General features: G+C 40.8%; 1 protein-coding gene across 7 annotated transcripts in view; it reads right to left on the bottom strand.

Moving 5' to 3' along the window:
- Nucleotides 1-12,822, bottom strand: part of PIK3C3 (phosphatidylinositol 3-kinase catalytic subunit type 3) — a 137,463-nt gene that overhangs the window by 54,082 nt on the left and 70,559 nt on the right. For 6 of the 7 annotated variants that reach the window (XR_012158836.1, XM_073343431.1, XM_073343432.1 and 3 more), the window contains 3 exons: nucleotides 9,891-9,955; nucleotides 7,285-7,369; nucleotides 5,716-5,790 (listed from right to left, as the gene is read on the bottom strand). Coding sequence is in view for 6 of the 7 variants with exons in the window: in XM_073343431.1 (XP_073199532.1) it covers nucleotides 5,716-5,790; nucleotides 7,285-7,369; nucleotides 9,891-9,955 (225 nt within the window). In the remaining variant the exon portion in view is untranslated. The remainder of the gene's footprint in view (nucleotides 1-5,715; nucleotides 5,791-7,284; nucleotides 7,370-9,890; nucleotides 9,956-12,822) is intronic. The other variant, XM_073343433.1, reaches the window with a different exon arrangement.

Below are 12,822 nucleotides of genomic sequence, written 5' to 3'. Positions count from 1 at the left end.
ATTTAAGATTTTGAGAAGTCTGCTTACCAGTCACAAAGGAAATCATTAAGGAAAAAGGTACATTCAAACCCACATTGTTTTACTATCTTATGGAGTATATATTACAACACAGAGATAAGAGGAATTTCAGACAGAATTTATCATGGATAAGTACTGCCCTCTGCTGCACTGCTTAGGATTTTCCAGTGGAAAAACTAAATTCAGTCCCCAGTGTAAGGATTTTCATGTGAATTGGAGTGCAAGACAGGGGCTTTATTTTCTGCAGCCTTTCGTACGCATTGTATTCAAAAATATTTTACAGGTTCACAATACAAACAGCAAACTGACACACAAAACTAGATGCAAATACAAAGGAGAGTAAATGTTTTGGGACAAAGATATTTTGTTAAAGTTTCACGCTAGTTTTCAAACAATTTAAATCTGATAAAAATGAAATGAACACAAACTGCGGCCCATCCAGGAAATAAATAAAACCTTTACTAAAGAGCTTAGGTCAGAGATTCATTCCATATCAAAATTCATACTCTGCATTAATACTTAAGTGCATCATTTAACAAAATCAGAGTTTATACATTGGCTCAGTTTTCTCTCCAGCCATTTAATGTTGTGTTCTGTTGATTACTCTGTTTTAATTTAAGAAAGGTTTTAATTTAGTTACAGTGATACCAGTTTCACCTTTAAAAATAACAAAAATGCTAACGTAATTATGAGAGAGGGGCTTTGGGTAAATATCAAATTCCAGATGGTGGGTATTTACTGAATGTAAGGATGTTAAACCAATATATTTCAACTGTGGTTTTCAACCTGTGGTCGGTGGACCCCTGGGAATCCTCAGACTATGTCTAAGGTTTCCAAAGGAGTCCATACCTCCACCTGACATTTTTTTAGGGGTCTGCAAATGAAAAAAAAAGGTTGAAAACCATCGTCTTACAACACACTTCCAGACACAAGTAAGAATTTGGAAACTCTTCAGAATTGTTAAACATAATGTAGATACCGGATCATCATAAATGGTGTGTGACAAGCTCAAGTTACCTAAAGTTCAGTCAAGACCGTGGACCTACATTTTATTTGCCATAAATTGAAATGGGTAAAGCCATTGTAACTGGTTTGGTCCCCAAATCCTTTTACTACACCAGCCTGTTTGAGGTCTAATAAAATAGCAGAAACATACACTATGCTAATTATGTTTTTATACTTATAATAAAATGTTATCAGGTGGACTTAAAGAGTCAGGCTGGAAAAATGCTATGTAATTAGGGAAATTATAAATTGAATGCTAGAAGCCTTACATTCTTCAGTAAACAAATTTGACATATTGGAATTTAACTAATCTCTGCAATTCAGGAACTGTGTTTGACCAGTTTTAGGGTGACAATGAAGAAATAACAATACATTTATTTACATCACCCACACATTCCAACTTCACAAAACCTTGACAACTATCAAAATGGGGTGCTAACTGTGACCTGCTATGGTTAAGGTTGCATGACACTTCCCATGGTAATGTCACTTTCAACAGTCTGGGGCTTCAGAAAATGATCATCTTTCAGGCTCAAAATCTCAATCCTAGGTTTATGTCCAAGGTACTTTTTTTTTAAAAATTTTTTTTGAGGGGTGGAGGGTAAGGAGAGAATAAGAAAATGTTCCTCTGTTTGAATATATGACGAAAAATACACTCTTTCTTCATAATAAAAAAGATCAACTTTATAGAAGTAACAACTGAAGGTAGAAAGGTGATATTTGGCATGGAGATAGTCCTAATTGCCTTTAAGCCTTTCAGAAAATTAGCTTTTTTTTTTTTTTTTTTTTTTTTTTTTGAGTTATGAGCCTTTGAAAATCATTCTGTGAATACGGAGAACATTTTGCATGGGTAACTGCTAAGCTCATAAAGGAGGCAGCTAAGAAAGGTCATACTCTGTTAGCTGGAAAACTACGTGACAGCTGAATGCTCCACACCTGTCCCTATAAAAATACCCTCTCCAAGGAAATGTGCACAGGTTTGGGAGTCTAGTGGTCTGAAGTTCTGTTCCCATCTCCCCAGCTGATTGGCTTTAATTCTCTGCCCTTATTTATTGAAGCCTCATACTCTCTGGAAAGTAATACATACTACCCACCTTTTACAGAGAACAACTGAAGTGAAGCTAACATTTTCAGAAATTGCCTCTTTATTTTGGGTCCCAATTGTTAGACTAAGTACCTAGATATTCAGAGGTGCTGAGTTTCTGGATCTCAGATTGACTTCAACTGTTATATAATTAACAATGCAAAGAGGTTGCAATCAGGAATAGGGAGCCTTTTTGTTAAGTGTTCTACAAAGAACATGTCTCAGGGTGTACTGGCTCTTTAAAGACATGCCCAAACCAAGGCCCAGTACACTTGTTACTATTGAAGCCCACATCAAACACATTCTGGGACTTGCAAGTTCTAGGGTGCTCAGGTTGAGAGCAAAAGCTTCTGGGAAAGGGGTTGGGACCATAAGTAACCTTCTCAGAACAGGGAGAGAACATGAAGTGAAGTGACTCCAGCTGAGAGGAAAGCATAGAGGGAACCTACAGGGAAAAAAGCTTGTGGAATAGCTGGAGAGGAGGGCCAAGAAGCAGGCAGGAGGATAAGAACTCTGGGAAGGAATGTGATGTGTGTGTTTAGTAAAGAACTGCCTGTGAACCCCTGCACCATCAAAGTTTAGCAATGCACCAAGGGGTGAAGGTTTGTGGACTTCAGTTCTGTTGGACTCGTTTACCTCAGAAAGGGAAGAGGTAAGGTTTTGCGGGAGGGCTAAACTACCCTACCAGGAACAGTGTAATTGAGACAATGACCATGCTTAACTATAAACCACTACAACTATATTATATGGTCACTGCCTCTAAGAGCTTACAAGCTACAGCAATTAAGACAGGATGCAACAAGTTTAACAAACAACAGGGTACAGAAGGGTAGGTAGGAAGAATGTGTTTAAAAAGGATAGCTCTATATTTACAAAGGCTAGCTAGTGCACAATTTGGTGAGTCCAATTCAATTGTAAACATTTTCAAACACACGTGCCTATTGTTTTTAAAACTTCTGCCATTGCCTAATTTGCTTTTTTAAAAAAGTTTTGCTTATGAAAGTTTCCAGAATCTCTCTCTCTCTCAATTTTAATGCACAGGGTTTTTTAAACATGCATTTCAGATAATTGTTATACCTTTGCCTGTATAATTATAACAACATGCGTTAGAAACACTGAGAAAAAATATTAAGGATTTTAGACATGCATTTAAGATTCTAGGACAGGGGTCGGCAACCTTTCAGAAGTGGTGTGCCAAGTCTTCATTTATTCACTTTAATTTAAGGTTTTGCGTGCCGGTAATACAGTCATGATTTTAGAAGCTCTCTCTCTATAAGTCTACATTATATAACTAAACTATTGTTGTATGTAAAATAAACAAGGTTTTTAAAATGTTTAAGAAGCTTCATTTAAAATTAAATTAAAATGCAGATCTTATCAGTTAAGTGCAGTGGTTCTTAACCTGGGGTGCACGCACTCCCTGCAGGTGCGAGACATGCAAGATTTTTTGAGAAGGTAAATCATCGAAAACACAAATTAAGCACAGGCACATAAGTACAACTACTTTGTTTCATCAAACCTATGTATTTATTAACATTATACATTTAACAATTACTGTAATATACAAAGTTTTTAAGTTTTCAAGTTTTTAAGGTTTCAGAGTAGCAGCCGTGTTAGTCTGTATCTGCAAAAAGAAAAGGAGGACTTGTGGCACCTTAGAGACTAACAAATTTATTTGAGCATAAGCTTTCGAGAGCTACAGCTCACTTCATCGGATGCATGCAGTGGGGTCCCAGCGACCGGCCCCGCTCAGCCTGCTGCTGGCCTGGGGTTCCGTTCACACAGGTAGGCAGCGGGCTGAGTTTTTAAGCTAACTGTAGTGCAATTTTTTTTTTATAAAGGCTGCAGAGCGCTGGGCCCAGGCCAGGAACAGAGCCCTGGGCTGGCTGCCAGTACCCCAAGCCAGCAGGAGGGCTGAGCAGGGCCGGAGGCCTAGACCCGGCTGGCAGGGGGCCGAGCGGCTGGAACCCCAGACCAGCAGCGAGGTGAGTGGGGCCGGTGACCAGGACCCCGGCTGGCAAGGGGCTGGCGGCTGGGACCCCAGACTGTCAGCGGGCTGAGCTGGGTGACGGACAGAACCCCAGACCAGCAGCGGCTCACCCACTGCCAGTCTGGGGTTCCGCCAGCTCCTGCCAGCCAGGGTCCCAGCTGCCAGCCCCGTTCAGCCCCCTGCTGGCTGGGTATTCCATTCACTCAGGCGGGCAGCCAAGACCCCGGCTGGCAAAGGGCCGGCAGCCGGAACTCCAGATTGTCAGCGGGCTGAGCAGGGCCGGCGGACAGAATCCCAGACCAGCGGTGGGCTGAGCAGCTCAGCCCGCTGCCGGTCTGGGGTCCCGTCCGCCGGCTCCTGCTAGCCAAGGTCCCGTCCGCCGGCCCCGCTCAGACTGCTGCCAGCCTGGGGTTCCGTTCACCCAGGCAGGAAGTGGGCTGAGTGAGACTGGGGGCCGGGACCCCGGCTGGCAGCAGCATGCCAGTAAAAATCAGCTCGCATGCCACACGTTGCCGATTCCTTCTAGGAATTGACAGAAGGACACATGGAACCACTTTTAGGTTAAAAACAGTATTAGAACCGCAGGAATGAGCAGGGATATCTTGGTGTAATAATCAAGATGGTCGAATATCAATATAACTAGTACTAACCAAACATGTTTAAACTTGTACTGTATTTGGAATGCAGCTGAGTGTATAATAGCTGCCAAATCTGTCTGCAAAAAGTCTTTTTACAACGGGCACACAATTAATAGATCCTGAAATTGCTTTGAGACTGTGTGAAAGAGCCTATGAAAAATTAAACAATTTTATAAAGAACAATTAGGATTTTTGGAGCCAGCATTACTTTCTAATTAGTAATTACCCATTAATTTCATCGTTTTCCTAACGTTTCAGCTAAAACTTGAAAGGTCTAAGTTATCAGTGTCAAATTTCCTGTTTTGAGGACAAAATTAATCAGAGAGGCAGTTACAATAAGCAACTCAATTTCATTTTAATCTGCTGAGTGTTGCTTTCCAGCAATGCACATTTTAGTCAACCAATTTTGTAACTGACAAAATTTTTAGCAGTCCTTAATTTGCACAGAACAGGAATTTCAGTATTATTGCATTGTTTGTACATTAGCCTGTAAAGAAAAAAATAATTCGTTTCCAAGCCACTTTTAGTTATGAATTCTAGTTTTTCTTTAAACACACAAGAATGTATGTAGGATAGGCACAACAGTATAAACTGAAAAGTGGAGAGAAAATGTATTGTGTATAAGAATATTGGTATTTAACTGCAATTACTAGACTCCCATTATATACCTCTCCATTGACATCAGTATCCAACATGCACTCATTTTACATGGTGAAATAAGTATTTAATTCTATGCATGATGCAGTCTGCTCCCTACTTGCTACCTCACTAATACGTTCAATCTCAAGCTATAAATTACTAACAAGTCAACTTTAGATCGTCTGATGTAGCCTTAACATTAAAAAAAAAGTCTAATCCACAACTATCATTTGTTGGATGTTAGAGTGTCCATAAAATAAAATTCAACAAAACATTAGGCCAAGATATATTTGCAAAGTTATACTGTAGCAGAATTTGATGATTTTTTTTTTTTAAAATACCTGTTTTTGTTAGCAAGAGATTATCCAGATGTCGGTCTCCAACTCCAAGGATATAGGTAATAACACAATAACCAGCTGCAATGACAAGTAAATTATAAACAATCAAAAATATTCCATATCCTGGATATCCTGTGTTCCATACTGTTCATAGTAGTAGGTTTACCATTAGCTTAATTCTTGAAAAATGGATAAACTGGGAAAGCAAGAACATAGGGAGTATAAAGAACAACTTTTGAAATAAAATGAAATGCAAAGAGAAATGTAGTAGGTATCTTCTTATGTATTAATGAAATCTTAAAATCTAATACTGTATAGTTGTATGTACATTTACAAGGCTACATATGCTTAAAATCTGAAAGTCACCTTATTTCTTCCAACATTAGATCAGCAGGGAATGATTTAATACACCATGAAAGTGAAACTAAAATAAATATTTTAAAGTCCTGCAAATAGTATCGTTTACACAATTCTATTTGCCAGTGTTATACTGCTTTCACACTTGGCTCCTATAATCTTATGGTGACAGTGAAGTTACAACTAAGTCATCAGTGAGTCCCTAATGCTAACAATGCTCACACTATTAACATTAGACTTGGAGGGGAAAAAAAAAATCACTGGAATAATTTTTCTGAACAAAACCAAAAATAAATTGGAAGAGCGTCTAGCTTGTGAGTAATAATACCTGAGGTCTCAAGAGAGACCAATATAACAGCCTTTCAAGACTTTCTGTAATCTGCCTGCAACAATATCTAGAGTGAGAAATACTATTTGTAACCAATTTCTTTAGTGAAACTAGCTTAGTTTGTGTGTTTGGTTTCACTTGCTTAGTAATCTGCTTTGTTCTGTTTGCTACCCCTTTTATCACTTAAAATCTGCCTTTTGTAGTTAATAACATTGGTTTAATATAATAATAAAACCCAGTTTCTATCATTTCTAACTGGGGGGGGAGGGGCAAGAAGTTGTGCATACCTTCCTCCACATTGAGGGAGGAGGCAGATTTCATAACACATCTTTGGGTCTGCACTCCAAGGGAGGTGGACACCTGAGTGCTGAAGCAAGTCCCTTAAACTGAATCTTCCCAGAGCTGATCTGCAGCTGGGTGTGGCCCTACCTGTGTGTGTGTTAAAGGAGGCTTTAATAGCCTGGCTCAGCAAGACAGGTTAAAGGGGGCCCATGCTGGCAGAACTCAGTGGTAGACTCAGTAGACTCAGTGGTATATCAGCACATCAGGGGGCTTCCTAAGGGGCCTAACCCGTCACACTGCCATCATGTTGTTAGACAGGAAAATACATGATTGCAAGATATGTTTGGGAAATCTAAGTATTCATTGGTTAACCAATATTTATCAGGATCACTGTGATACTATACTACTTAAATGATGAATTCCTCTCATTTCAGGTACTTGAAAAATGAGAAAAGTTAAAAATATCTATCACTATTTTTTAATAAATTCTACCTACAATGCATCTGAATATTACTAACACTACAGGTCCAATAGTGGCACACTACTGTCCTTTGTGCCAATAGTGGCATATCTAATCATCAAGTAAACATTTGTAATAAACTTACCACAACTTTTAACATAAGTGTCCATGACCTCTGCACTTATCCCATTAGGACCAGTCTCGCTTGGCGCATGTTTTCTGAAGAAGTTCTGGAAGGACATCAAAAAACTTACTTATCCCATAAAGCTTTAAACTAACTTCAGGGAAGATAGAAAAGTTAGCAGTTTATGTCCTTGGTAAATCTATTACCATACTCTGTGAAGAGACACTTCTGGTATTAATCTTGAAACTTATAAGAATGTCAAGGTTGAATTCAAGAATGTGTTATGTTCAAAGTTGACAGATAACGTGAAACCAACAAAAAAAATGTAGCAAGTTATGTTTTCATGCTACAGTTTAGATCTCCGTTCGCATTTTCTTATTCACCAAAGCAGAAACAGATTTAAAATCACTGTCACAAATTGAAGTGCTCTTCCTTTAAAATAACCCATAAAATTAAATTTGCATTGCAGAGTTATTGTATGATTACCATGAGCATCAAAAATGCTTCCATAGTAAATATATTTTTCTGCTAGACTAGAAAAAGCTAAACAGCACTAGCAATTCAAATTAATCTAAAAGTTGAGTAACATCTTAGAATAATGTGATGAACATTAGACAAATTATGCACTAATACTTTATGCCGCTTACTTCCACTCAAAACAAACAAATCTAGTATTTTTTATAGAAGTAGTCACAAGGTTTAAAGCTGAAATTTGGAATGGAATTAAGCTTTTATCAAGATAGTCCATAACCGCCTTCTGAAGGAGACTGGTTTTGATTTTGCCAAGTTAGGAACATTGGAAAATCATGTATTGAACTTGAGAAGTGGAGTTTTTTCATGAAGTAATCACCTAAAGAAAAGGATGTGCAGCAAAGTTATCAGTTAACTGGTTAGTACCCTACATTGCTGAAAATGGCCAGGATACAGAAGTGAAGGGCCCTTGTCGATATTGTAATGTATAAAAGTGCAGGCTTTTGAAGTGCTGTACAGGAGAAAGTCCTGCTTTGGTATGCCTTGGGAATTTAGTGTAGTGTATGTAGTGTAGAATCCCAGGATATTAGAGAAAGAAGGTGGGTGAAGTGATATATTTTATTGGACCAACTTCTGGTGGCAAGACAAGCTTTTGAGCCACACAGAGCTCTTCTTCAGGTAAAGGTACTCAGTGTCACATCTAAAATGCAAGGTGGAATAAATTGTTCAGCATAAGTAGTTAGCACGTATTCTAATCTAAGGGATCATTCAGGGTAGAGCGGCCTGTGACCTCTACAATCACAGGACAAAAAGAGGGGGTTAGCAGGTTATAGATTTTGTAATAAGCCATAAATCCCATGTCTGTGTTCAGTCCATGATTTTTAATGTTTAGCAGAGTTATGAATTTAAGCTCCCAGGCTCATCTTTTGAAAGTGTTGTGCACGTTTCCTTTGAGGAAAAGGGCAGACAGGTCAGACAAAGTAATTGTTTTATGTTTTATGAAAAGTGTTCACCCACAGGTCATATGGTGTTTTTGTCTTTTATCATTTTCCTGTGAGAGTTCATTCAGGAATGTAATGATTGTCTGGTTTCACCTACATAGTTGTTATAGGGTCATTTAGTGCACTTGATGAGGTACACCACATGTTGTGATAGACATGTAGGATCCATTGATCTTGAAAGGTATGCTGTGGGGGGTGTTTATCATTCTAGCAGTGGCAATATGTCTGCAGGTTTTTCATCTGGTCTTCTGGTAAGGTCCAATGCTACTTTGAGTTGGCACGTCCTGGTCTGTGGGGAGCTTGCTTATGACGATGAGCTTGGAGAGGTGCGTGCGCGCATGTGTGTGGGGGGGGGAGGAGGGGGGCTTGAGGAGAAAAGGTTGTTTGAAGGCCAGAAGTGAGGGATCATGCAAGATTTATTTCAGGATGGGGTCCCCCTCAAGTGTAGGTTGCAGTTGTCTGATGAAACGATGTATGGGTTCCAGTGTGAGCTAGTAGGTGACAAATAAGGGTGTACAGTTGGAGGGGTATTATTTCTGTCTTGAAGCAGGTTCTCAAAGTATTTGGGTGGTGTGTTCCATGATGCAATCTACTTCCCTGGTGAAGTGTCTTTGGTTGGTGGTTTTGAGCATGTTAAGGTGTGCATCCTGGACTTTCGCTTTGGAGCATATTCTGTAATATCTGAGTGTCTGTTTGTAGATAACAGATTTCTTGGTGTGTTTGAGGTAGTTACTGGATCTATGAAGGTGGTGTGCTGATGAGTGGATTTTCTTGTATATGGTTGTCCGTAGGGTTCCATTGTTGAAGCTGATCGTGGTATCCAAAAAGCTGATGCTAGTGTGGGAGGTCCCAGTAACAAAAAACACTGGTATGTATCTCAACTGACTGTTCTAAAGCTTTTGCTACTATGAACTCCTATAGCAGACCTAAAACTAGAAAAAAACCAGTTCAGAACAAGACCCATAACTATCAGTTTCAATTAATCAGTAAAGCACAGAGTTTCAGTGTTAAAACTAGTTGAGTCTTGCCCTGAATTCTTCAAGAATATTAATTTTAGTCATTAAATATCCATGCTGCATACTCGTGCAAAAGATCAGCAATATGAAGACACTGTCCCCAAATGAACAAAAAAAGAAGAGACACCAGATCATATACCTGTATACTTTCTTCGGTAGCAAGAACTTCAGCAACAGGGACTGACTGAATAAACTGCATGAAACCTGTGATAAGAAAGCAGTATCTTCAGTACTTGAAGGTGTAAAATAAGTAGAGAATAACTTTGGTGAAGAAATAAAGCTATGCACCTTTTATTCCACTGCACTCAGCAAGCAAGGTTTTGCCAGTAAACATATAGCCTGCAGTAAATTTTAAATATACTTGTCACAACTACACAGCTGCTTGACCCAGGCTGGAAAGATACCTGGCTTGTGAAGGAATCTACCTAAGACACTATCTTGGGTGACGAATTACTATTTGTAACCAATTCCTTTAGTGAATCAAATGTTGTGCTTTATTTGTTTGGTAATTTGCTTTGTTCTGTTTGCTACCTCTTTACCATTTAAAATTCACCTTTTATAGTTAATAAATGTATTTCTTTTTTTTATAATATAATTCAGTTTATGTAATTTGTAACTGGGGGGGGGGGGGAGGCAAGAGGTTGTGTAGATCTTCCTCCACATTGAGGGAGGGGGCAAATTTCATAAAACCTTTGGGTTTGTACCCCTTAAAGGGAGTGGGGACCAGAGTGCTGGGGAAAGCCGCTAAGGCTGAATCTTTCCAGAGCGGATCGCTCTCTCTGTGCAGCTGGGTGTGGCACTGCCTGTGTGCTTGGCTGGAAGAGGCTTGTGAGCCTACCCCAGCAAAACCAGGTAAAGGGGACCCAGGCTGTAAGAATAGGCTGACTCAGCAGGATCCAAGTACATCTGGTGGCATTCAGAGGGGACAAACTGTCACATCCTGTTAAGAAGGTAGCCATTATACCCATTTTTTGCATAGAGAAGCACATAGAAATTTTACATGACTTGCCCAAGGCTAGGCAGCAAGCTAGCAAAAAGTTGGAACTATAACTTGAGTCTCTTGATTCTTGTTATGAATAAAAATAGACCCTTCTATAGAAGACTGTACAGATTGACAGGTTTCAGAGTAGCAGCCATGTCAGTCTGTATTTGCAAAAAGAAAAGGAGTACTTGTGGTACCTTAGAGACTAACCAATTTATTTGAGCATAAGCTTTCGTGAGCTACAGCTCACTTCATCAGATGCAAGTAAAGATTATGACTACCTGTTTTAAGAATCATAATGATAGAACAAAATGGTATGAAAACAGCAGATTCTAGTGGACTTCAATACAACTGGATCATGAGACATTTTAAAGACTGCAATGGTACAAATATAGGAGAAAGAGGAGGTTACTTACTTCAACTGGAGGTTCTTCAAGATGTGTGGTACCTGTCTGGAATCCAGACATGGGTGCACATGCACCAGAACCAAAACTGTTCGGTAGTGTCTGTTGACCCACACGTGCGTCATCTGCATGTCTGCTATAAGAGGCTGTGCGGGTCAACGCCACTTCAGTATCCCTCTTATCTGAAAGAAATGGAGTCTGCAGAAGAGGGCATGAAGGGCAGTATTGGAATCCAAACAGGGACCACACATCTTGAAGAACCTCCAGTTACAGTAAGTAACCTCCTCCTTCTCTTCTTCTTCAAGTGATGGTCCCTATATGGATTTTAGACATGGGAGAGTGGCGAGCAGTGCTCAGCATGAAGGTGGGTGCGTGGCGTCGCGTGAAGTTATAGTCTGGAGGACCGCTCGGCCGACAGCCGCATCCACCACCACCGCCGAGGGAATGGCGTAGCAAGTAGTGAAGGTGCTCATGTGCCTCATTGAGGTGACGATCACTTTCATGGAGAGGTGGGCGAGGGAACAGATCAGGAGGGGCTCAAAGGGATGTTTAGTGAGGGCAGAGAGGATGATGTACATTTTCCAAGAGGGAGTTCCAGCAGACAGGCATTGAGCAAGCCTTTAAGGAAGCAAGCGATGGTCAGGTGAGTGAAGACAGAGGAACCATCCACGGGGGGTTGGTGGATGGATGGAAGGTGGATCGGAGGAAAAGCGGAGAGGTGGAGGTGGTCGGTGAACCAGTACTGGCGAGGTCAAAAGGGGGCAATCAGGTTGATCATTGTTCAATCCTTTCGTACCTTGCACAGGACTTGCGGGATCAGAGGGATGAGTGGAAAGGCGTAGCAGACTTTGGAGGTCCAGGGCAGGAGGAGGGCTTCGCCCCACAAGCCCATCCCAAGGGTCCCTCTGGAGGAGAAAAAGGAGGAATTTGCAGTTCTCCAAAATCCCAAAGAGGTCCCAATGTGGGGTGTCCCACCAGTGTAAGATGGAGTGAAGCATGGGATCATGGATCTCCCACTCATGATTCATGTAGAAGGACCTGCTGAAAGTGTCTGCCAGGAAGGTGCACGGTGTGCAGTGTGATCCCATGCTTGATGCATCAGTTCCAGAGGTGAAAGGTTCTGCACAGAGAGAGGGCGACCTGGCACCACCTTGTTTGTTGATATACACAACTGCCATCATGTAGTTGAAGAGTAGCTGAAGGTGCCAGGACCATATGAGAGAGAGGTGAGGGCTGCAAAGAGATCCGTTAGGAGGGAAGTGCGGCCCATGATAGAGTTCAAGTGAGCCCCAGTAAAAGTGATTGCTTGGGTAGGGTTGAGGACTGATTTTTCCTCATTGATATAGATATCCAGGTGGATGAGGAGATCATGAAGGGCATGGATAGGGGAAAGGAGGCAGGTGTGCAATGTTGCAATGCGGATCCAATTGTCCACGCAGGGAAACACAGAGTGGCAGAAGTGGCGTACGTAGGTGGTGATGACGGTGAAAATCTTTTTGAACACATGTGGAGCGGTGGCAATATCAGTGGCGAGGACCCGGAACTGATAATGGGAGTGCCTCACGGTGAAACAGAGAAATTTCTGATGAGCCAGGTGGATGTCAATGTGAAAATAGGCATCCTTCATATTGAGAGCCATGAACCAGAAGCCTCAGGGGAGGGACGGAATAAGGTAGGGGCAGCAT

This window comes from Lepidochelys kempii, chromosome 5, assembly GCF_965140265.1.
Source record: "Lepidochelys kempii isolate rLepKem1 chromosome 5, rLepKem1.hap2, whole genome shotgun sequence".
NCBI classification, from domain to species: domain Eukaryota; kingdom Metazoa; phylum Chordata; order Testudines; family Cheloniidae; genus Lepidochelys; species Lepidochelys kempii.
Note: the sequence above shows the minus strand (reverse complement) of the source record. Positions and strands in the feature narration are given on the sequence as shown.